General features: G+C 41.6%; 2 protein-coding genes across 5 annotated transcripts in view; both read left to right on the top strand.

The window, feature by feature from the left end:
- khsrp (KH-type splicing regulatory protein) overlaps positions 1-17534 on the top strand; it is a 38803-nt gene extending 21269 nt beyond the window's left edge. For 2 of the 3 annotated variants that reach the window (XM_084318124.1, XM_084318122.1), the window contains 7 exons: positions 4481-4611; positions 5067-5372; positions 9532-9677; positions 12458-12558; positions 12688-12891; positions 14412-14602; positions 16258-16343. In XM_084318124.1, coding sequence (XP_084174250.1) covers positions 4481-4611; positions 5067-5372; positions 9532-9677; positions 12458-12558; positions 12688-12891; positions 14412-14602; positions 16258-16293 — 1115 coding nt within the window. In that variant the 3' untranslated portion in view covers positions 16294-16343. Of the gene's footprint in view, positions 1-4480; positions 4612-5066; positions 5373-9531; positions 9678-12457; positions 12559-12687; positions 12892-14411; positions 14603-16257; positions 16344-16577 lie in introns of those variants that run through there. The other variant, XM_084318123.1, reaches the window with a different exon arrangement.
- Positions 17535-18179: 645 nt separating this feature from the next.
- dcaf15 (DDB1 and CUL4 associated factor 15) overlaps positions 18180-25503 on the top strand; it is a 36817-nt gene continuing 29493 nt past the window's right edge. For both annotated transcript variants that reach the window (XM_084317969.1, XM_084317968.1), the window contains exons 1-5: positions 18180-18313; positions 18928-19025; positions 20124-20262; positions 20458-20564; positions 25147-25292. In XM_084317969.1, the coding sequence (XP_084174095.1) occupies positions 18218-18313; positions 18928-19025; positions 20124-20262; positions 20458-20564; positions 25147-25292 (586 nt within the window). In that variant the 5' untranslated portion in view covers positions 18180-18217. The remainder of the gene's footprint in view (positions 18314-18927; positions 19026-20123; positions 20263-20457; positions 20565-25146; positions 25293-25503) is intronic.

Below are 25503 nucleotides of genomic sequence, written 5' to 3'. Positions count from 1 at the left end.
AGGCTGTCAATGAATATTCTATAGTCTAATTAATAATCAAATTGACAGCCTCTGGCTGTCTTCCCCTCGACTTCTCGCGTGGGACAGGAGAGACACGCAACGTCACTTTCATTTAGCAGAGTGGAAATTAATTGTAGGTCTATTCCTTGAGCTGAAGAACCTGCCAATAATTCAACAACTGCATGGTATGATGGCATTGAGTTCAGAGTTCAGGAACAACTGCATGGTATGATGGCATTGAGTTCAGAGTTCAGGAACAACTGCATGGCATGATGGCATTGAGTTCAGAGTTCAGGAACAACTGCATGGTATGATGGCATTGAGTTCAGAGTTCAGGAACAACTGCATGGTATGATGGCATTGAGTTCAGAGTTCAGGAACAACTGCATGGCATGATGGCATTGAGTTCAGAGTTCAGGAACAACTGCATGGTATGATGGCATTGAGTTCAGAGTTCAGGAACAACTGCATGGCATGATGGCATTGAGTTCAGAGTTCAGGAACAACTGCATGGCATGATGGCATTGAGTTCAGAGTTCAGGAACAACTGCATGGCATGATGGCAGAGAGTTCAGAGTTCAGGAACAACTGCATGGTATGATGGCATTGAGTTCAGAGTTCAGGAACAACTGCATGGCATGATGGCATTGAGTTCAGAGTTCAGGAACAACTGCATGGCATGATGGCAGAGAGTTCAGAGTTCAGGAACAACTGCATGGCATGATGGCAGAGAGTTCAGAGTTCAGGAACAACTGCATGGCATGATGGCAGAGAGTTCAGAGTTCAGGAACAACTGCATGGCATGATGGCAGAGAGTTCAGAGTTCAGGAACAACTGCATGGCATGATGGCAGAGAGTTCAGAGTTCAGGAACAACTGCATGGCATGATGGCAGAGAGTTCAGAGTTCAGGAACCACTGCATGGCATAAATGGCAGTTCAGGAACCACTGGATGGCATGATGGCAGAGAGTTCAGGAACCAACTCTGCCGCAGTGATTTGCACTCCAAGCAATCTAAAGAGCCCAGTTTGGAAATACTTTGGATTTTGGTTACTAAAAGGCGAACTTGTAAACTACAGCTGGCTTATCATTCTTTTATACTAGCATCTTGAGAGGTCTAGCGTCAAGAATGTAGTAGCCTACTTTTCCATTTTCTTGAGCACTTAAAAACCATTGTAAATCATCCCTCAGGGTAAAACCTCTAGATAATTAATAGACCGAAGCGTCATGCAGGTCTCTAATGGTTTGAGTACTATTTCCCATTTCATGTCAAGGAAAAGGTATTGTTCCATGTTTATCACACCTTGCTCTGAGGCACGTTGCTGTGTGTATGTCTGTTCTATATACCGTAAATCATCATTAATTTGATCTCTGTCCGAGAGAAGGTCCATTCTCAATCTAGCATAATGCCTGCTCTCAATCTGGACATAATGTGCAATAATACATACATACTCGAACAGTTTGGAACCTATGTGGTTTTTTTTTGTTTTTGTTTTTTAATAGAAGGATTAGTCGAATATCACTTTTGGCCAATTTTGACAGCCCTATTATCCAGGGGACTTGGTTTCTTTATGACCATGCCGCCTCTGACATGTTTTCATTCTCTAGTTCAGTGGTCTTAAACTCAATTTACCTGGGGGCCGCTGGAGGTAGAGTCTTGGTGAGGCTGGGCCGCATCAAATATTATATATATGATTTTTTTTTTGGTAAAATTTGCTAAATCAACTCTGCCTCTCTTTGTTAACACTTTCTGTGCCAGCCATTGTACCCATCAAAGTACCCTCTCTGCCAGCGCTGTAAGTCTATGGAGATGTTTACCTTCTTTGCAGGGCTATAACTTTTAAATTGTATTGCTATATTGACATTACTATGGCCCATTCAACATCGATTATCGTTCAGGATGTGGGAACGTTATACTTTTTCATTCATACATTGTTGTGTTAATACCTTCTAGAATATAAGTGTTTTTAATCTTTTCTGCTGTAATTCCAAAAACGCTAGTTATAGGCCCAAACGCATTATATAGATTATCGATTGCCGTTTCCCCCCCATGCACGCTACACCAAAAAACTCAAATGTATATGATCGGTATACATTATGCCTCATCATGCGCGGAGGAAAGGGGGGGGGGGGGTCGTTTATAATTCCCCGATCATCAGTAAATGCTTTATGTAGTTTGGGTGATATATTGATCCGATGGTTTGCAAACAAGGAAACACACAATCGGGTTGAAAATAACGTTATATTCCTCTTACCGTGGGGCAATGAGACTGGCGGTGAAAGATCCCAAGTACACGACGCCGATCGTCTAGGTCCATTTCCGGTTTGTATGTCGCAATAAACGCCGAAATCATATCGATTATTACGTTTAGAAAGCGATCCATTATGTACATGGTGTCTGTCGGGAGTCCCGCAACGAGATGTGACTGCCGGATGAGTTTCATCGATGCACATCGGGCACATCCTGTTGGCGAGTGTAACTCGCCTGACCATCCACCAGGCGGCTGTATTAAGCCGTCGTTGCATTCACCTATAGGGTCCAGCTGCAGCACCGTGGGTGTATATATGAATTATGAATGCCATGGTGAAAAAATGAAATCTTGATCTAAAAAAACGCTGGACAGCGATCTTGGCAGACAACGCATGGTGGCCAATAACGCTGGACGGTGTTTTTGGCGCAGAAAGTGTTAACTACAGTACAACAAGCAATGCTGTTTGTTATTGAAGATGAAGTCGGACTCTGCACTGACAGATTTGTGTTCATTGTGCTGCTTTTATAAAGCCTCAAATGACTGCTTACAATATTTCATGAAAGCAAAGTGTTTTGTTTGTCTAAGATTTAAAAAGGTTTTAACTTTACAGCACTGACAAAGTTGAACAAAGTGCTGTACAAGTCCCACAACATTATAAATTTTTTTTATTTTAATAACTTTGATGTTAAGTAGGGGGCCGCAAAATATCATCCACGCGAGTTTGAGACCCAAGACTACCGTAGTTGGTTGTCTGAGCTATTGATACAGGGATTAACACCAACGGGTAAATGGACTGCATTTATATAGCACTTTTATCCAAAGCTGCTTTACAATTTATGCCTCACATTCACCCATTTACTCAAGGTGCCAACCTGCTCATCGGGAGCAGTTAGGGGTTAAGTGTCTTGCTCACTTTGGAACAGCCTGCATGAGATGTAAAAACTTTGTAAAAATATTAGAACATTTTAAAAGCAGTTATAAACAAACATTCTTAAACAAATTCACGAAAGAGGAAAATCGAGAGTAGTACTGTTACTACTTATGATTATGACATATTCTATTCCTTGCAAATACTGCTTATTTTTTTAATTTTTTTTAATCATTTACTATAGATACGAGAGCAAGAATCTGTGAATTGTGTGATGTAAGGAAGGGGCAGGACTAGATAAGCACTGCTTCTTTCTACCCCTAACAAATTCTATGTTTTGGTTTATTTTTATTTGTATGTGTGAGTGTTTATGTGTGTATACTAGGGCTGACCTTCGAAACTTTTTTTGGCCGTCAAAGCTTCGGGGCCGATATTCGATTTTAATTCGAAGCTTCGAGATAAAAAAATAATAATAATATTACAATAAATAAAAAAATATTTTTTTGTAACATCTTTATTTTTTTGTATCCACTTTTTCTCCTTATTTTTCTCCCATCCCAATTTCGTAATTCCAATTCTCCCCTCCCCTGTCTTGAACGTTGCTAGACTATGCCTCCCACTGGTCGGCTCTAGTGAGGATGGAAGCCTTGCATCACGTGTCCCCTCCGGTACACGAGGAGGCAGCCTATCGCATCTTTTCACCAGACAGCTCGAACTCTCAGTGGCGAGGAGTAACGCGTGGGAGTCTCACGCTGCCCCCGATACTTCCTGTTTCTGCTGTACCGGCGTCACCCAACCGACCTGTAGGAGTCGCTGTCTACAACGTCCAATCCCCACCCACTGGCTTTCCCACCCTCTAACACTGCCAATTGTGTTAGTATGACGGCCGGCCAAGCCGGAAGCAACGCAGAGAGCTGTGCTCGATACCACCATATCCTGCGTTATTGGCGAGCGCCTTGCCCACTGCCGCCCTCAGACGACTGATCTTTAAAAATGCTTGATTGTATTTAATTTTCTGTACTTTGTGGGTTTAAAGGTTTGTTCTCATTGATCATATTTATATAGTAAACACTGGAGGGAAACAGACCTACAGTATAATCAGATTTACATGGGTTTAAAAAGGGTCCAAAAAGCTTATTTTCCATCTACAAAATAAATTCTGGATTGGAGCGATCGGTGAAAGTGGTAATTAGAGATAATATCCCACCCCATGATGGAGAGCAGTATGTGATTTCACCCCTGAAATATTAATATCATTGACTTTCACTCCTCCCTTCTCAAGGACATTAACAGTCCAGTTGTCTGGTCTCTCTGCTTAACCTCATCCCCTGGTCTGTTCTGTGTTCCCCCGACCCGTCTAGACGATGGCGATGGGCCTGATAAGATCGCTCACATCATGGGACCTCCAGACCGCTGTGAACACGCTGCCTCCATCATCAACGAGCTGCTTCAGAGCATCCGCGTCCGGGAGGAGGAGGAGGGTGGACAGGGGGTGAGTGTGGAGTGACCTGGGGTCCGGGAGGAGGGTGGACAGGGGTGAGTGTGGAGTGACCTGGGGTCCGGGAGGAGGGTGGACAGGGGGTAAGTGTGGAGTGACCTGGGGTCCGGGAGGAGGGTGGACAGGGGTGAGTGTGGAGTGACCTGGGGTCCGGGAGGAGGGTGGACAGGGGGTAAGTGTGGAGTGACCTGGGGTCCGGGAGGAGGGTGGACAGGGGGTGAGTGTCCCTCGCACCTTCTAGACTTTTTACTACAAAAAGATATAAACTACACGGAATGCCATTTAAATGAAATGTTATTGGTCGATTGACGTGTAGCGGTGCACCAATGGCATTTTTTGCTGACCCTTTCTACCGCAGGGTAAATAAACCTTTTCTACCGCCGGGTAACTAAACCTTTTCTACCGCAGGGTAACTAAACTAAATTATATGCTGTGCGTCTCCTTCCCAGGGACCACCAGGCCCTCCTGGTACGGGGATGCCTCCCGGCGGTGGGCGTGGCAGGGGGAGGGGCCAAGGGAACTGGGGCTGTCCCCCGGGCGGAGAGATGACCTTCTCCATCCCGGCCCACAAATGTGGCCTCGTGATTGGCCGAGGTGGGGAGAACGTCAAGAACATCAACCAACAGACGGGTGCCTTCGTGGAGATCTCGCGCCAGCTGCCGCCCAACGGTGACCCCAACTTCAAACTGTTCATCATCCGCGGGTCTCCGCAACAGATCGACCACGCTAAGCAGCTCATAGAGGACAAGATAGAGGTACACACACACACACACACACAGTTAAACTTCAACCAACAGATCGAACAGGCTAAGCAGCTCATAGAGGACAAGATAGAGGTACACACGCATACACACACGCAGAGTTAAACACATTTTCCGTTTAGCTTATAGAGCTACTTGAAGTTCAGTTCAGAGTTTTTATTTGCCACATGGAATCAATATAATCAGAGTTTCTTCATACACAATCATCAATATCATACCATGGACAAAAGGAGCAGGAAGAAGAATAAATCTTAGGGTGTTTTCACACCTGTAGTTCGTTTGCTTTGTTCCGATTCAGGGAGACACAGGGACTATAATGATACAATTGTTGCACTTGTCCTTTAGTTCGTTTGTGTTCACACGGCTGTGTTAACAGCGGACCAAAACAAACGCACGCGTGAGCAAACTGTCACTCATTGGTCAGATTTTGCGGGCGGGGTGTGTCCCCCCCTAACGGGAGAGGGGGGGAGAGGGAGAGAGAGAGAGAGAACCTAAACTAACGTTACAACTAACCTAAAGTTAGTTTAGGTTCGTGTTAACGTTAGATAATGTACAAAATAAATGTTTTCCGCTGCTATAAACGTCACACTTTTATTTTGAAAACCCCAGAAAGGAAGTCATTATATTTGCTTTACCATCCTGTTCTGTGTTAGCTCCGGTTAGCTCAGAGCGTCCAGTAGTTAGTAGTATATTATCAATACCAGCCATTGGATTACTGTTTTCTAAATTGGGGAGGCTTTTAATCGTCAAGGTAAGAGGATTTTAAGTCATGGTATCCATAAACTTCAATCGGTTCGGATCCTTTGAAGGAATGAGAATATCAACAAACCTGTAGGGAACGTCAGGCTCCGGCCCCGCCTCACTTCCAGTGATTAAGTTAAGCTATTGTAACGGAGCGACTGTTCCCAAAGCTAAATGCACGCACAGAGACAAAAAAGGTATGTATCTCTCGCGCTGCCACGGTCACATGGGCCAATCAGAGAAACGCTAAACACAAGTTGGTTGCCTAAAATATTCACACTTCCAGGAAATATACTAGACCAAATGCCGTATAACGCTTATATTCACGGCGCTATAAAATGAGAATGTATTGATGAGAAAATGATTTCTTTAATCTATTTTGAAGTGACGGTTTATGGTCTCAATTGACAATGAGAATGGACAGATAGCAATACTATAAAGTGTAGATTTTGCTCTACAAACAGCCCCACGGACTGTGCAAGTCTGTTTACATATGCTGGTCATCTAGAGTGATATTACACGCATCCCAGTGGCCGCGAAAGTGTTAAGCTCGCTATGGAGAGAATTCCACAACTTTACACCAATAACTGAAGGACACATCTGTTTAAGTGTGGTACGTGCAAACTGATGTTTAAAATTGTATTTTCTCCTACTAAACTCACTTTCTAAATGAAAAAGATTTTGTAGTTTTTCTGGCAGTGTATTATTTCTTGCCCTAAACATAATTAACATTGTTTGAAACTTAACCATGTCTTCAAGTTTAATTAATCTAGATTTAATAAATGTTTGTTCTCGATAATTCACTTTATGTGTGATTCTTACAGCCCTCTTCTATAGTATATATAATGGTTTTATATTGGTCCCATAAGTATTCCCCCATACTTCAACACAACTGAGATAAGGTGAGATGAATGAACAGTAGAGTGTTCTCATTGCCTCATACTCTTAAAGGGGAACTATTTTACTATTTCTTTCACTATTTGGGCACTTTTACACAATTCCTGTGAGTCTATGGAACACCTCTGTAATATATTTTTTTTTTTTATTCATTGTTTTGTATTTCTAATCAAGTCCTCAAAAACAGCATTTTTCTACCTCAAGATTTCGAGCTGTTTTGAGTCTGGGCTGCAGGTGCCACCTAAACCACTGTGCAGCGTCGTCGTCTATCTCAACATTAACATGCAGCAGTGACTATATGACATCACATATAGGCACATTTTCAAACGACTCAGTTCAGTGAGGGTGAATATTGTGAGAGGAGAATTGGAAGAATGCGCCAATATGAGAATTTTGAGACATAGATCATATTAATATAAGTTCACATAGCTAGGAAACAATGCTAAACACTCAAAAAGGCCATTTATAAGATAGTTCCCCTTTAACACATCCTTTACTTTATTCATAACAAAAATACTCTTGGACATCTTTTTTTTTAACGTGTGCTATGTGAGATTTCCATGTTAATTTATCATCCATAATCACACCAAGAAAACGAAATTCATTAACTCTCTCTATATCAACTCCATCTATGGTCAGTACTATATTTTCATCTAGTTTTCGAATTGCCAAAAATCATAAATTTCGTTTTTTTCAGATTCAGTGATAGCTTATTTACATCAAACCATTTATTTAGCTTTGTCATTTCATACACAATATATTCAGCTAGTTCCTTTAAATTATTTCCAGAGCAAAACAATTTGGTATCAGCAAACAAGACAAACTGTAATAGTTTTGAAACATCACAAATATCATTAATATATAAAAGAAAGAGAAGTAATATTGCACTGCGTGCTAAAACAATATTGCCTTTTCTTTATGACTGATTATTGTCGATACAGATGATAGTTATTTGGGACATACACAAATGATAGTTATTTGGGACATACACGGATGATAGTTATTTGGGACATACAGATGATAGTTATTTGGGACATACCAGGGTTAGAAATTAACATTTTTTTTCAAAGGCTTTTTTTGCCCCCCTTAATTGATTTTCGGGGGCTTTTTTTTGTATTTCGGGGGCACTGAATTTTTATGATAAACGGTAGGGGTGGGACGGTTCACAAAATGGACGGTTCGGTTCGTATCACGGTTTTGGGGTCACGGTTTTCAGTTCGGTTCGATATACGTACATTTTTATAAAAAAAAAATTAACACTCAAATCTAAACATGCTTCTCATTTATTAAAAAAAATAAAAAAGTTTACAGTGTTACAGTGTTTACAGCCTTAAATAATGTTTGGCACACAAAGACCGAACTGACTGAAAAATATAGGCTACATTTGTAGTATTAACTTAGTGCAAACAAACAATATGCTCAGCCAGCACTAGACTTTCCTTTCTTTAATATAAACACAAAAAAACAATGTCAACCATGTTTAAATTCCCTGATTGTCAGTTCTTAATGGAAAGATTCGTGTTCTGCTTGAAATTATTATGCATCTGTCTACATTTATTTAGACTAACATTATTTAAATATTGAGTGCAACTGTGGTGGATTACATAATTCGGTGAGTTGGAACTATCTATGGGTTGGCGCTGGGTCCCCACGGACATTTTAGTGTCACGCACCTTCAGCTCAGGCAATGTTATTATCAGCTCCGGTAGCTCCGGTAACGTTAGGAGGTGATGGCATGCAGTGGGAAAGCGGCAATAGTCCCGGTTGGAGTTAGTAAAACACAGTTGTATGTTAGCCTTCTTGGATGTTGAATAAACGCCTATCATTGTCTTTAAACACCCCGCCTCTCAGACTCCCATTTCCTCCTCTGCTAGCTAGTAGCTACGGTAACATTTCGTTGACTGTATTACCTCGCGGGCTGATTCTATAGTTAAAACGTGCATTGTGTTGTACAAACTGCTAACGCTATGGCAAGATGTGTGTATGCCTATGTAATGTTAATGGCTATGTTTTTAAAGTCGTAATGAAGATTGATTTAGATTGTGCTTGCCATTTGTACACAAACTGACTAGCACCTGGCTCAGCTGCAGTGCTGCTGCAGCAGCCAGTGCTCACCTCCGCCAAATGAATTTTTTTTATTTGCGCGTCATCTGAACCGTACGATACACAGACGCGCCATTACCGGATAAATATATATATATAATTAGTAAACTGTCGGGGGCATTTTGTGCCCCCCTTAACTGATTTTCGAGGGCATTTTGTCCATTTTCAAGGGCATTATGCCCCAAGCCCCCGTTAATTTCGAACCCTGGGACATACACAGATGATAGTTATTTGGGACATACAGATGATAGTTATTTGGGACATACAGATGATAGTTATTTGGGACATACAGATGGATAGTTATTTGGGACATACAGATGGGATAGTGTGTAGTTGTAGAATGTACAGTATGATCTTCTGGATTGTGTCATGGGTTACCAGTAGTTTTAAACCCCTTCCCTCCATCTCTCAGGCTCCCTTGTGTCCACTGGGTCCTGGGCCAGGAGGTCCAGGAGGTCCAGGAGGGCCAGGAGGTCCAGGAGGTCCAGGAGGGCCTGGGGGTCCCATGGGGCCCTACAACCCCAACCCCTACAACGCAGGGCCCGCTGGTCCTCCACAGTAAGTACAACCCTTAGGAGATGAGTTTCTCACAGGGCTCCTGTTAACGGTTGTACTCCAGGTGAGCATAATCCAGTTCACCCAAATTTAATAAAGAAATAAATAATAATAAAATGTCCCCTTACCCAGAGTGCTATCTATCCATCCAGATCATTTAGTTGTGGTTTGACAATTTTATTATTATTATTATTATTATTATTATTATTATTATTATTATTATGGGGGGTGTAGAAAATGGTTCCTAAATTGGAGGCTCAATGCACCAACAAGCTCTATCCATTAGAGGCTCAATGCACCATGCTCTATCCATTAGAGGCTCAAAAAAAATTATTTTATTTTTTTTAATCAGACCAACTAGGCTAGGCTATATGTTAGCTATAATGTCCAAATAGAGAAACTACCACCACCTAAAGAATGCTTATTATACTTTGTTTTATCCATGTTGAGAGTGAATAACGGGTATAGGCAGCGAGGTGCAATGTAGCGCTTGCTCAACATGAAAAAAGTCGGTGGACAGCGCCTGGTGCTAAAATAACAAACAAGCCACACCACATGTGTGGTGTGAAATTAAAACACCAGTTCAGTAAGTCATTCAAACTTTATCTTTACTTATATATGACTGTGACGGCACCACACATGTGAACAGTAACAATGCAATTAAACTGAAGTCAAATCAGAGCAAATTTTTTTCACTGATTCTGCTTCAAGAAGATGCGCTACATTAGGTATATAAGGAATTACAACGAGACATTTATTGACTAAATAAAAAATACAATTAGTCTTTTAACCCTCTAAAGCCGGGCGCAACACTAGACATGTTTTGTAAAACATTAAATATCTTTGGATTTGTTTGTGATAAAGACTTGCTTTATTGTATCGAAATCGATTGTCATCTCAAAATGTAGTGCATCTCTCAGAGAATGCGCGGATGTAAAGCATAGAATCTTGAAATATCTAGATTGGTTGTTTTCCCTGGACTGCATCTAATCCGCTGTATCTATCCATTTATCATATATCTATGTCTGTCACTATAGCCAATGGAAATGCTAGAAATGGTCACATGGACTGGGAGAACCAATAGAAAATTCCTATTGTTTCTCAATAGTCCAGTGCGCTCCACAGAAAGGGCTGTCAGATAGACGCATTGGTTGCGCGTAATGTAAGATAGACCAATAAGAGAGGCGCTTGTCTCTGGTTTCATAATAAAATGGCAAAAAGACAAAGGTATAATGTTCAGTGCAAATGTGTATGTCGTTTACAGTTTATTATGCCACCTATGCAGCTCGTTTATTTTGTCCATTCTCTGCCTCTGCCACAAATGTATGTCTTAGTTATAAGGTGGTCTGTCACAGAGTTAAAATGTTTTCACTATCAATATTAAATTAGCCATTGTTTTTGTTTCCGGCCCCCCATACGATGGCTTGGAAAAAATGTGGCCCTCGGCCAAACTTAATTGCCTACCCCTGCATTAGAGGCTCAATGCACCATGCTCTATCCATTAGAGGCTCCATGCACCAAGCTATATCCATAGAGGCTCAATGCACCATGCTCTATCCATTAGAGGCTCAATGCACCACGCTCTATCCATTAGAGGCTCAATGCACCATGCTCTATCCATTAGAGGCTCAATGCACCACGCTCTATCCATTAGAGGCTCAATGCACCACGCTGCACCACGCTCTATCCATTAGAGGCTCAATGCACCACGCTCTATCCATTAGAGGCTCAATGCACCAAGCTATATCCATTAGAGCAGACCTGGGCATTGTACGGGATGATTCTGACCGGCCCGCGAAAGATTACATGATGATAATAATAAAAAAAATATATATATATTTTTTCTTTTCATGTCAACGTTCACACGCACAATATACGCTTAGGAGACATGCTCAGAAGATGTTGGTTCTCTTTGGATCCACCTACATATGTGAACAGACATTCTCAGTCATGACGTTTACCAAGTCCAGGTACAGATCCTCTCTCACTGATGAACATCTGGCAGCTTCGCATCGCCACCTCAGACATGCAACCTGACTTTGATGGACTTGTTAAAGCTCAACAGAGACTGGATTTCTCACACTGAATGAAAAAAAAAGAACACTAAAATGTGGAAATATAACAAGTGAAATGGGACACTTGATATTTTTTTTTCTTTTTTTTGCACAGTTCTGAAAACATTAAATGTTTAATATAGGCATGTAAAGTAAAAAAGGCTACAAAACTGGGACACTTTTCTTTACACAGTTCAGTGACATGTCTTGTTTATTTTTGCTATAAGATGATGTGATGACTTTAGAAAGCTAAGAAAATCCTTGTTTCAATAGTATATGAAACTCAAAATGCCCTTTGTTAATGTTTCACATTTTGTTTATCATTTTGGAAATAAATTCTATTTGAATAAATGATATTTTTGAAAGCTAACCTCACCTTTTAATTGCCAAATAATAACATACACTCTTACCAGGGGTCAAAACAATGCCATAGAAATAAAATGTATATTATGCATAATTGAGTTTGGAATTTTGGCCCGGCCCCCCAACATATTTTCAGTTGCTCATTCGGCCCCCTGGGAAAGATAATTGCCCACCCCTGCATTAGAGGCTCAATACACCAAGCTATATCCATTAGAGGCTCAATGCACCAAGCTCTATCCACTCTTAGTTCCTGGAAAGTCAACCACGTGCTGTAATAGCCTTGCCGGCCACAACCAGCGAATGTAGCATTCTCTATGGGGCTTCCTTTTATTTGGGATCATGAACATGTCCTCTCCCTCTCTACAGCGGGGCGCCCCAAGGTGGTCCCCAGTTCGCTCCCCAGGGCTGGGGCAACCCAGCTGGGCCGTACCAGCAGCAGTGGCAAGCCCCAGCTCCACATGACCCCAGTGAGTACATTCTCAACATCCTTTTCCCCTTATCCCTCTTTCCTAATCTGCATCGACTGTCTACTCTAATTCATATTGTGTCTCCTCTGCCTGATTCTTCTTGCCTAACTGATCTCATCTCCCACCTAGGCAAGGCAGCAGCAGACCCCAACGCAGCATGGGCAGCCTACTATGCACAGTGCTATGGCCAGCAGCCAGGGGGTGCTATGCCAGGCCAGGCCCCAGGAGCTCCAGCAGCGGCACCAGGAGACCAGAGCCAAGCAGCACAGACACCTGGGGGCCAGCCAGACTACACTAAGGCTTGGGAGGAGTACTACAAGAAGATGGGCATGGGTAAGATGGGAATACTATAAGAAGATGGGCATGGGATGGGAATACTACAAGAAGATGGGCATGGGTAAAAGAAGATGGGCATGGGTAAGATGGGAATACTACAAGAAGATGGGCATTAGGGATGGGTACCGAATTAGGTACTTTTAAAGGTACCTACCGAATCACGTCGGTACTACCCCGAGTACCGATTCACGTGAGATCCGGCGGTGACACATTTCGGTACTGTCAAAGAAAATTAACTTTTAATTACCGGTAATTTTTTATTTATTTTTGTCAACGTTCACACGCACGTCGCACAATATACGCTTACCTAGGATTTGACTTGATTCAACAACAAAGCAGTCGAGGCAATGGCAAGCCGAAAACGGTCGAAAGTGTGGTTATTTTGAAGTTTGGATTTTTTTTTCACAATCGAGGTAGATAGATTTCATTTTTAGATACTAAAGTACCAAAAAAAGGTACCGTTGGGTACCGGTATCGATGGGTAAGATGGGAATACTACAAGAAGATGGGCATGGGTAAGATGGGAATACTACAAGAAGATGGGCATGGGTAAGATGGGAATACTACAAGAAGATGGGCATGGGTAAGATAGGAGTACTACAAGAAGATGCGCATGGGTAAGATAGGAATACTATAAGACGATGTGTAAGATAGGAATACTACAAGAAGATGGGCATGGGTAAGATAGGAGTACTACAAGAAGATGAGTAAGATAGGAGTACTACAAGAAGATGGGCATGTGTAAGATAGGAATACTACAAGAAGATGGTCATGTGTAAGATAGGAATACTACAAGAAAATAGGCATGTGTAAGATAGGAATACTACAAGAAGATGGGCATGGGTAAGATAGGAGTACTACAAGACGATGAATAAGATGGGAATACTACAAGAAGATGGACATGGGTAATTGGGCCAAAATATCAACAATATTTTTCGTAGTTTTTGATGGTATAACAGTATTTGATGGTTTTAGTTAGTTGAACCTAAATTTGTCCTCTGCATTTGACCCATCCTATCTATTTAGAAGCAGTGGGCAGCCACACATAATGCGGCGCCCGGGGACCAACTCCAGTTGTAATGAGAGTACCTTGGTCAAGGGCAATGGCAGGCAACTTAAAACAGGAGAAGAACATGCGAACTCCACACATAAAGGCCTCCTGCTGGTCAAACCCCTGCTGGGATCTGAACCTCAGGACCTTCTTGCTGTGAGGCAACAGTGTTAACCACTGCCACACCGTACCGTCCTTCTCCAGTACAAATCCCAGTTTAATATGACATCTTTATGTCATTGTGTTGCAATACAATTGCCATGATGGTGCTATTTCCTTCATACTATTTTCTATTTACGGTATTTCAATACTGCTGCAAGAATAATTAAGGGGGGGGGGGGGGGGGGGGCAACTAAATTGAACCCCCCTCTCTAATTTTACCCACCAAACGGCCAGGCCTCCTGTGCATGCAGACGTACACACACACACACACCATAGAGTCTTAAGTTCCTCTGTGCGTTTTCAGCCCAGCCGGCTGCAGGACCAGGAGCGGCGGCAGCCCCAGGCACGGCGTCAACAGCAGGGGGAGCAGCTGCAGCTGGAGGCCAGCAGGACTACAGCGCGGCCTGGGCTGAGTACTACAGACAACAAGCTGCCTACTACGGACAGCCAGGACAGGCCCCAGGACAGGCAGCCACTCCACAGCAGGGACAACAGGTAGAGGATTCACACACACACACACATACACACACATAGCAGGGCCCTACAGTGCGAGCAAATGTATTTTAGCTAACCGTAAAAGTTATTTAGGAGCACAGTGTGCAATAGTTTTGCGTAGTGGGCATGTCAGCGCGCAGTTGTCATTTCATAATAGACACAGAGCAGTGCGGACCAGCTCTGTAAGAACTCATCTCGCGAGTCACGTTACAAGGGAATGGGGAATGTTGTATAACCCCCCACAGTGGTGTGTTCAGTTGGTACGTCCCAGTTGGGATGTAAGCTATATGATGCCTGTGGTAACCTCTAATAATAATAAAGCCACACGACACGCTTGTGATCCCTTGGGTTTGGTAGTTTAGTGGAAACGGGAGCAATGGAAGGTTGTACAATACAGGTGCGTCTTACTCTCAGCGCACGTTAGTCATACAGGTAAGAACTCAGGTACCGGATGCGGAGAATACCTCACGTATATATCTGTAGTCACAAAATAATATCCCTTGAGCGATAACTCCCTCTAGTGGGAAAACATAGATACTGCATCAATATTAATCCTAGGTATATATAAGGCTGACATTATAATGTTTGCAATACAGATGCACAGTTGACACACTCTCTAGTCTCCTGTCTTGTTATTTCACACAAACATCACGCTGTTTCTATGTGCAACGAAAACTCTGCAAGCAACGGGTCAAATGGTCTAACATGCTTTGCATCCTTGCCATTCCTAAATACCCATGTCGCGCTAAAACCGTAACTGTTAGCTGCTAACTCTCCTCTCTCCTATTTCATTCCAAAGGAAGATATTGATGGACAGTAGCTATAGTATATAGCTCAGCAGCTGTAACAGAATAATTGTATTATTTTAGATTTGTTACGTTTCGTTAGCATTTAAAATTATAAATGTCTTTATTACAGGAAAAGTAAGTTGTACATTTACAATTGGCAACAACATCATTCATTTTCCATCTTTTTCTCTTTTCTTCCCCTTTCATTTCCCCTTCCCCTCCCTCATACCCACCCCATCCCCCCCACACCGGAGTTGTTGAAAACACATCTGCAAAACATCCAAACATACAGCATAGATGCTACTGGGAAAGAAAAACTAAAAAAAACAATATCAATCAGACCCATCTATATTGTGCACAAACATTTAGATAAAAAGGAGTACAGAAGGAACTAAAAACACAGAAAGAAAACTCTCCAGCACAGCTGTGGCTGTGGAAGAAAGTCATCAATGAGATTATTTAGCTCTTTCCCTCACCCCTGTCTATAGTATTGTGGTAATTCTTGGGTAGTTTGACCTTCTGCAGCTGCGTCTCCCGTTCAGCATTTAAAATTATAATGAATTAAATAGTTTTCCATGTTCTGTCATCTAATAATATATTCGATTACCTTTCCTATCTGTATCGAAGTCAAAATGTTGGTATCGTGACAAAACTACAACATACAAAAGCAGCTTGACAACCGATATCCTTTGCGTCTAGTAGGCATGGGCCAATGTGTGATTTTGTTGGTATGTGCTATTATTGCACAGATGTTTGTCCCTTAGTATGCACACACACGCATAATAGTTTGTTAATAAACTGTTACTTGAAAATGTTCCACTGTGCTCCTAATTTTCTTTGTGTGCTCCTAATTTTTTTTTTATTTAGGAGCACATGTGCTCCTTGGGAAAAAGGTTAGCATAGAGCCCTGCACATAGGGGTGATGGTGGCTCAGGAGGTAGAGCGGTCGTCTGGTAATAGGTATGTTAGGTAAATGCATTCCTCCATTGCGTAGGCTGTTTTCATTTGTGCCCCTTTTTGATTCAACTGAATGTACAACCAACTGTTGTCAGAGGGCAACCAACTGTTGTCAGAGGGCTAACATACTAATGGGAAATGTGGTATTTGTGAGCTTGTTTCATTTATTGTATACTAATATACAGTGCTGTCGCCCTTTTATAACGTGTGTTTCCTGTCTCTGGTTCCAGGCCCAGTGAACCCCATATCCTGTCTCCAGGCAGGATGACCTCTACTAAGGACTAAGATGGCTCTCTGGACTTGTGTTTTTGTTTTCTGTCGAGAGGTTCTGTTTTCTTGGGTTTTGATCAACATCAACACCTTAGTTCATTCATCCACCCGACATCCATCATGTTCCCTTTCCTTAGACTGTACTTCATCCTTTTTTATATGTAATAACTATATAAAAAAATGAAAAAAGCCTACCCTTTTGGTGATGATTTGAAAAAGAAGCAAAACCCGCCGAGCAATTTTTAGAAAACCCTTTGCCCCTCACCTATCCACAACGTCTCGTTGTCTATGTTTGGATGATTTTTTTTTTTTTTAGACCGAAGGAAAACTTCACGATCACAAGCTAGCACAATTCCATCTGTATAATACATGGACTCACATTTCTGTAGTCTTTTTAATTTCCCAAGGGCAAACACTTGTGTCTAGCAGTATTTTGAGTATTACTACTAATATTGAGTATCAAGTTTGTAAAAGTTTTTATTTTGCAAAAATGAGACATGTTTCTTTTTAGAGCTTTTATTTGGATTTTTATTTTGTACTTGAGATCATGTTAAAACATTCCCAGTGTTAAGTTGCAGGGTTATTTTGTCTCCCTGCTAAAATTGTTGCTATTTTTTCCCATTACTTATCATGATGGGGGTCATGATGGGATGTGTCTGTATACAGTGTATGCTACTGAACAGAAAAATGTGTGTGGAAGTTGGCTATGGTACTAACTGAGTGTATGTGTGAGAGAGAGAACATTTGAGTGAAATTTACTGTGTAAAACTCCTGACCCTCCGTCTCTGTGCTCACAACTTCAATGTTTGAACAGGTCATGTGTTCTAGTAATAAATCATGTTATTGTTTGCAGATTTGTTTTTATGTTTTTTTACGGCTTGTTTTTAAAAACTAAACAATAAAATCATGTGCAAATATGTTTTGTGTGTGGTCAACATTTTGATTTGTTTCTGGAGCTGCTGGGGCCTCATTAGAGGAGACTCACAACACAGGTTCAACCAATCAAAAGTTTAATTAGCACACTAAAACAATCACACTCTTACACAGTTAATCATGGGTGTGGTTGATTTGCAGAGAGCGTTGCACAGGTACAGGGGCGACAGTGGCTCGGGAGGTAGAGCAGTCGTCTGGCAATCCGGAGGTTCCCGGTTCGATTCCCGGGCAGCGTGGCGATGTGTCCTTGAACAAGACACTTTTAACCCCTAATTGCTCCCGATGAGCAGGTTGGCACCTTGCATGGTTGCCTCCGCCGTCGGTGTGTGAATGTGAATGTGTGAGTGAATGGGTAAAATGTGAGTAACAAATTGTAAAGCGCTTTGGATAAAAGCGCTATATTAAAAAAAGCAGCCATTTACAGGTACAAAATGATGAAATGTTAACTTTATTTATTATTATTATTATTATTTTTTAAAGTATTTTAAGAACTAAATCCAAACAATTACCGGTAGTAGCTCATTCAACTTTAATATTTAGAGATATCGTCTACCCTATCTTTGTTTGATTGATGTACCTACCAGCAAGTGAGCGAGCTCCGTTTGATCACGTGAACCAAGTGGGAGGAAGGCCCGGTGTGCAGAGCTAGAAGACAGTCTGCTGGGAGATGGCGCCCAGCTCGAAATCAGAAAAGGACGATAATAAAAAGAAACCGCAAAGAAAGCACAAAGATCATGTCGTCAAGCTCCTTACGCGTGGAAAGGTATGACTCCACAAAGCGTTTGGCATAAACGAGTCTGTAGAAGGAAGGGATTCAGGATGGAATGCTGTACGAATTTCTGCCGTTGCAGAAGCTAATGTTAGCAGGGATACCTCGCGAGCTAACTAGCTCGCTCGCTAAGTCGTACACAGTCGTAGCATCCTTCTGCTCTAGTATTAGACCTCCGTATATCTGGCTGAGAGGTAAAGCCTGCACCGTTCCACAAGCAGTGTCTTGTCTGTTTTTAGTCACTCGCTCAGCAGATAGCCAGCTAGCAGACTCAGTCATAATAAGCATCTGCATGGGACAGGATAACCTTAGCTTCCTAGCTTAGTTCATAAGCTAACCAGCCATTTGTCATGTTACTCAGAGTAAACGCCAGTTTTTGCTGTTCATAACGTTAACTTGCAGTTGGGCCAGCTCACTTTCCAATTCACGTTTAGCCAATGTCACTGGACGTATCTGGATATACACCATCATTCCTCATACACTGCAGATTGTGACTTACAGAGAAGGCCATTCGTGGGTTATCCTACGTTGTGTTCTATTTGCCCTTAAAAGAGTTAACATAATGCCATTGATGTCATGTCATCACTCACTCTTTTCCTGTTCCACAGCTGTCAGGTCAGTTTTCCCAGCGTCTGTTCAGGAAGCTACCACCTCGCGTGTGTGTCCCCTTGAAGAACATTGTCAGCGAGGAGTTCCTCAGAGCAGGGTCAGTGTGTGTGTGTACTCTACTACATGGATCTGTTGTCAATAAATACACAGACATATCTTGACTTGCATAGTGCCCCTCTGATGCAGTTGGATAACGCTGCTCTCAGAGAAACATAATGATATTGGCAAGATAGGGTATTTGTCTCTCTCTTTCTAACACACACTATACATAGCCTTCACTCATCTCTCTCTCTACACACACACGCACACAAATCAAAACATCCACTTACATCTACATAGCTTTCACATAACACACACGCACATCATACCATATTCACACACTTTCTCTAACTCTCCCTCTCACAAATACACACATGCACTTACATCCACGTAGTTGTCTGTCCACATAGCCTTCTCATAGTCTGCATATCATATTTATTACTCAGTCATTGTCTACTCCCCTGTATAAATACTTTGTTACTGTAGCTCGCCATTCTACAGACACCTAGGCTAGGGCCCACACCTTGCCTTTGTTGTCAAATGATGTAATTTGGTCAATTGAGTTTTTGTAGTAGTTCAGCAGAAACTCAGGGCTAGATCCACAAAGAATGGATTGCACGGAGCAAGTTGCACCCTTACTTACAATTCATTATGAATTGAAAATGGGGGACCCTGATGTAAACTCTGGTCTGCATCCCCTTAACAATTGTGTATTGAGCCGTACTGTATTGTACCCATTCTGGAATCTGTTAATAAAATGTTCATTCAATCAATCACCGTGCAGATTGATTGATTGAATGAACATTTTATTAACAGTACGGCTCAATACACACAATTGTTAAGGGGATGCAGACCAGAGAGACTTCCGTCTTGTTTACATCAGGGTCCCCCATTTTCAATTCATAATGAATTGTAAGTAAGGGTGCAACTTGCTCCATGCAATCCATTCTTTGTGGATGTAGCCCTCAGTGTGAAGCAAACAAGATAGGCTCTTAGACGTTTAGAGATAATCTTCACATCTACTGAAAAAGGCATAGATTAAAATCTTGGTATTTTAAGAATCGATTCTATTAAAATGAAATTCAATGACTCAATGTTGATTTTTCTATATTTCTCCTGGCCCCAACTAATAGCTGAATCACCTCTCTGGTTCCAGGCACATATTTCTGGGTTTCACCAAATGTGGGCGTTACGTTCTATCCTATACCAGCGACTGTGGAGAAGATGATGACTTTGCTTTCTACACCTACCACCTTTACTGGTGGGAGTTCAACCTGCACAGCAGACTCAAACAGGTAACGGTGAAGTCAGGTTCTATTTCATAAAAGCATGTTTTGAATACTAGTTGATCAAAATGTAGTACAAAAGCCTATGGATACGATACAGCGGAATTGAGTTGCTAAGGAACAGCTCAGGCGCAAGTTAGTTTCCCGGAATAAAATTATATGTTGTCGCCTGACTTCCGCTCTTTTCTTCTTCTCTCTTCTCAGGTCCATCATGTTCGACTGTTTGCAGGGGAGGACATTTACAGTGACTTGTACCTCACTGTGTGCGAGTGGCCCAACGACCACTCCAAAATAGTAATCTTCGGCTTCAGGTAAGATATAAAGCAAATGCATTTGAAGCTGTAAACCCACCCCACAATTAAATCAAATTGATCTAGTAAGAAATGCGTTATACCGTCCATTGTGTGTGGAGTGATACCTGACTGGACAAGAGTCGACATAAAAATGTAGTGTATATCACAGTCGTAATGTCAAACACTACGTGGGTACTTGCAAGGGATGTGCCTCAGCGCACGGTGCAGTCACATACCAACACTAAATTGCAGGGACATGAATTGATATAGGCCTACTACGGTATGTGTATATGTGACCTTTATTTTGAAAACCGTGTCACGACGCAACCGTGTTTATGTTTGCGCTTTTGACAGTGAAATGTTCAGTTCAACTTAGCTCGAGAAATAAACAGTGATTTTACCAGCAGTAAGTTGCCAAACACTTTCATATACGGGATCCGTGATAATTATTAGTATTTCCTTATTTGCATATTGTCTCGTTATTAGATACGGTAGATGGATAGATTGATACTTTATTGAAATTTAAGTAGCCAGTTTTTAAGTATTGAAACATTTCCTAATAGTGGGCTACTCGCCTAATGCATGGCTGTGCTCTAATTCCTGTTGCCCGATCAGCTTGTTCGTTGGCTTTCCATTTATAAATAAATTATAAATGGAAAGCCAACAAACAAGCGGATTATAAATTATAATGATTCGAACGTAGACCATTTCACATTATTTGTTAGAAGTGTCCGTGTCCCCGTCAATCACTGCCAGGTCCGACTTCATTTCATCGGCTATGGTCTATCTGATCATCTCTCCACATCGGACGTGGTTGTCATAAGATGGACTGATATCCACTCCGTTCTTCTTGCAGCTTAAACGGCTTAAACTTATTGAAAGGAAGTTCTTCTTTGGCGATGCAATAGGCCATATCATTTTCATCTTCACTTCTAACACTTTCAGTGCCACGAGGTGGCGCCAGAGTTAGCTCTTGAATGCCACCATCGGCGCCAATGTTACGCTTAATATCGCCTAATCTATGTTTTAAATTATGGCTATGTGTCTAATCTGCCCGTCGCTTATCAAAGAATCCTTTTCCAGTCAGTGCTGTCAAGGCAGATTGGTTTTTTATCGCTTCATTTCCGTTTGAGAGCATTTTGAAAAGCACCTGTTTTGAGGTAAAAAAAACAGTCCATTCTGGACCATTCTATGATAATCGTCTTTTACTGGAATATTCCAGAACGTTGATATTTGTCTGCCTATTTATGAATCGTTTTCAAATAAACGCTAGATGATCAATATTATACGTGCACGCACGCACATTCGAGCCGCGCACGGATAATTGCTGTGTTCATTTCCTCTTGGATTTTTACAGTGAAACCAATAGAGGACATTTCACAAAACAGCTTATATCTTCATCAAAATGAGTCTGATTATCCTAACACTGATAACATAGATTCCTTACCTGACATCAGATGGTATCCAACTGGTATATTCCAATTCCTGATCACCATTAGAAAAAATCGATAAGTGTATAGATCCAACGTGATACAGTAGAACACATGATTCCGCGGGGCGCAGAGGCTCCAGAATGAACTGTGGTAAGCCCGGCTGCATCAGTGGACTGGAAAATGTGGAGTACAGGATTTTTTTCCCCATCCATTTTCATCGAGTCCATTCCAAAATCCCTTATGTCATCTGGGAGACGATAGGGGGCACTTTTTTCCACATCTGATCGCCGGCGGCGCTCGGGTAGACTAGGGTAGGCTCGCGTGATGCAATATGATTTCAGATCGCCAAAAAAATATCAGAGAAATCTCGTGAGTGGCTTTCAACGAGATATTAATAATTCTGAGAACTCGTGAGTGGCATAGAAAGTGTTAATGTGAGGACATTTTGGGTTGTACTTGTGAGGACATTTTGGTCCATCCTTGCACCAAAACTCTGATTAACAGGTTGAGATAAGGGTCAGGGTTAGTATAGTAGAGTCAGGTTAAGGTTAGGGCTGGGCTGGGCATTTTAACCCCTTAACTCAATGGGTGCCAACGCCAAGCGTTGAGTGCCAATAACGAGTAAACTTGATTTAGTTTCCTTTGATCTTTTTCCTTTGATCCCTGTTCTAAACGGTCAGCCGGATCACTCTAGGTGTCCCTGGCTCATTTGCCTATGTTGGAATTGCAATGCCGATCGAATCTCACCAGGTGGCAGTATCGCCTACCTTTTGAACTCTGATAGTCCAGTTCAGACATTGTCTCTACTGATCCCTTTCTGTCAAGACTCGCTCTGAGGGGGAGGAGCTCTTGCAGAGCAATCGCTAGGAGATCTGCTCGCCTCAAGACCTATATTTTCCCGCAAACACGAGTAATTACATATAAACGAGTAATCGCGATCGCCGATGGGATCATTGGAATTATTCTTTTTGGAGTACCTTTTGGCTAAGGTAAGGTATATTCTATGTCTATTTTACCGAACCTGAAACGATTGCATTTTTGGGGTAAGACTACCCCCCCCCCCCCCCCCCCCCCACACACACACACACACACACACACTTGATGATTTTGTGAAGGCACATATGTACATGGTATATACCTTTTGATTTGGGAGTATTTGGGGTTTCAGGGGATCAACCAGAACGATTTGGGCTTATTGCATATAACGCGTCTTATCTCGCAATCTATGGAAAAAGACTGGATTATTTTGGAAGTGGGCGATGTTTAGCGTGTAATAAACTACAAACTACAGTGTGTAGAAACAAACTATTTTTTACATGTTGGACTAGAAATAGTGTCTGTCAAATGAGCCTACTATGGTCTCCATAGCTAGAATATAGACTATACAATAGCTCCGCAAAGATCGTGAAATATCGTGAAAATGGTCACGAAAAGCTGGCGCTAGCCAGTGCAGATGGGGAAAGCTTGTGGCGCTCAAAGAGCGGTCCGGTACAAGATTGATATCACGCCATAAATAGATGAATACAGAACGTATTAATTAATGTTGCGTTTCTTTTTCAAATGTAGCCAAAAGTAAAGACCCTAACCCTGTCAAAACGGCAGTCAAAGTGTATATTTTCAGCACTACGTTTGTTTACCAATGATTTTAAGTGTTATTAGTGAAATATGAGTTTATAGAAATCTCAGCGCATCGAGTCAGAAAAGGGCGCATATTGACGCGAGGACATGGCGCAACCTAACATGAGTGTAGTCTTTTGAAAGAAGAGACCCAGGGCTTTTGATGGACCTTCGAATTTCATAAAACTACACTTCCCAGCTCACGCCAGCCCCTATCAATCATCTGACTTCTAGCGTGAAGCTTTTTTCCCCCAGTTATTTTCGGGATCATATCTCACCTCACGGGTAGAACAAACCTGAACGTTATTGCCATAAAATAGAACATAGTTCGTTTCTTTACCTTTCTGTGAATGTCTAGCAAAAAACGGCGTTGCAATCTGATGAAAAATGGCGGAGAAATTTACATTATAAACAAGTAACTGTACTTAAATTACAGTAGATTACATTCACACTACTAGGGCTGCAACGAAAAATCGTCGACGAGATATTGTTGCGTCGATTAGTCATTAAAAAAAAAGAAATTAAAATTTTTTTTTTCACTACCTATCTTTGTGAAAGTGGCTTCTCAGCTCTGGTCCAGCCAGCTGAAGACTTCTTAGCTTAACATAACAGACCGACAGTAAGTTTGGGGGAACTAATGGGATAACTGGGGATGTTGTTTGGTCCTGACAAGAGTCTCAAAGCAACTCTGAGGTCATGCTCAATGTCCAATCTGTTCCTCTGCTCTGTCTTCAGCTGGACCAGAGCTGAGAAGCCACTTTCACAAAGATAGGTAGTGAATTTTTTTTTTTATATATATATATATATATATTTTTTTTTAATATAATTGTTTTTCGATTAGTCGACTAATCGAAAAAATAATCGACAGATTAGTCGACTACCAAAATAGTCATTAGTTGCAGCCCTAATTCACACAGTTTTTGCTGCCCTGTCAGGGGCGCCTGGTGGTACTAAATCCAGATTGAACTCTGCCATTGGAAAGGGGAGATTTGGCCTGATCCATAGATGTGTGACTTGGCCATAATAAGGTAATTTATAGGCCTAATATTTAATATTCTATATTCATATTTCAAATTACATGTGTCCGGATGGCAGAATTCAGTACTACAAAACCCCCTGTAAATCATCTGCCCTTTATTCATTTAACAACTGTAACAATGACAATAAAGATATATTCTATTCTATTTGCTTAGATTCTTTGTACACGTGATCTCAAGAAGGTGCTGAATGAGCTCAGTGGCAATTTTCCATGTCAAGGTCAATTTTAGCATGGTGTTATTCACCGTCAAAGATGAAACTACTCAAGCCTAATAACGGACACAATATTTTTGACACTGGGAATACATTCCCTGAGAACATGCAAATGGACCTTGTAGAAGTGGAGCAATCTTCCATTTACTTAGGTATGTATTTTTATGCAAACTTTCTGAAAAAATGGCTAGGGCTAATTTGTATGGTTATGGTAAGGGGCTAGGGAATGAATGTAAGTAGATAACAACATCCTCAAATGTATAGTAAAACCAACGTGTGTCTGTCTCTCTCTTTCCCAGTACTCGTAACTCCAGGTCGGTGCTGATGAATCTAGTAATGAGTGATGAGAACCATAGAGACATCTACATCACCATCGCCTCCATGCCTCCTCCCAGTCCCTGCTCTCAATGCTGTCCTGTTCCCACGGCTACTACCATACGCACAGGTACACCCACACAACTCTGCTGATCCAACTACCTCTACCACATGGCATTGGTTCACACAAACCACTGTCATTTAGCCCGTTAGCCTTGTTTTTTCCCTTTTACACAATGTGGTTTCAAGTGGTCTGCCCATTTCACATTCTAATTCTCTCTTGCTCTCTCACACTCTCTTTACCTCACCTGCTAATGCATAATGTTAATGCTAACTACAAA

This window comes from Notolepis coatsorum (assembly GCF_963971535.1).
Source record: "Notolepis coatsorum genome assembly, chromosome: 7".
Classification (NCBI taxonomy): domain Eukaryota; kingdom Metazoa; phylum Chordata; class Actinopteri; order Aulopiformes; family Paralepididae; genus Notolepis; species Notolepis coatsorum.
This window is presented reverse-complemented; position numbering and strand designations above follow the sequence as displayed.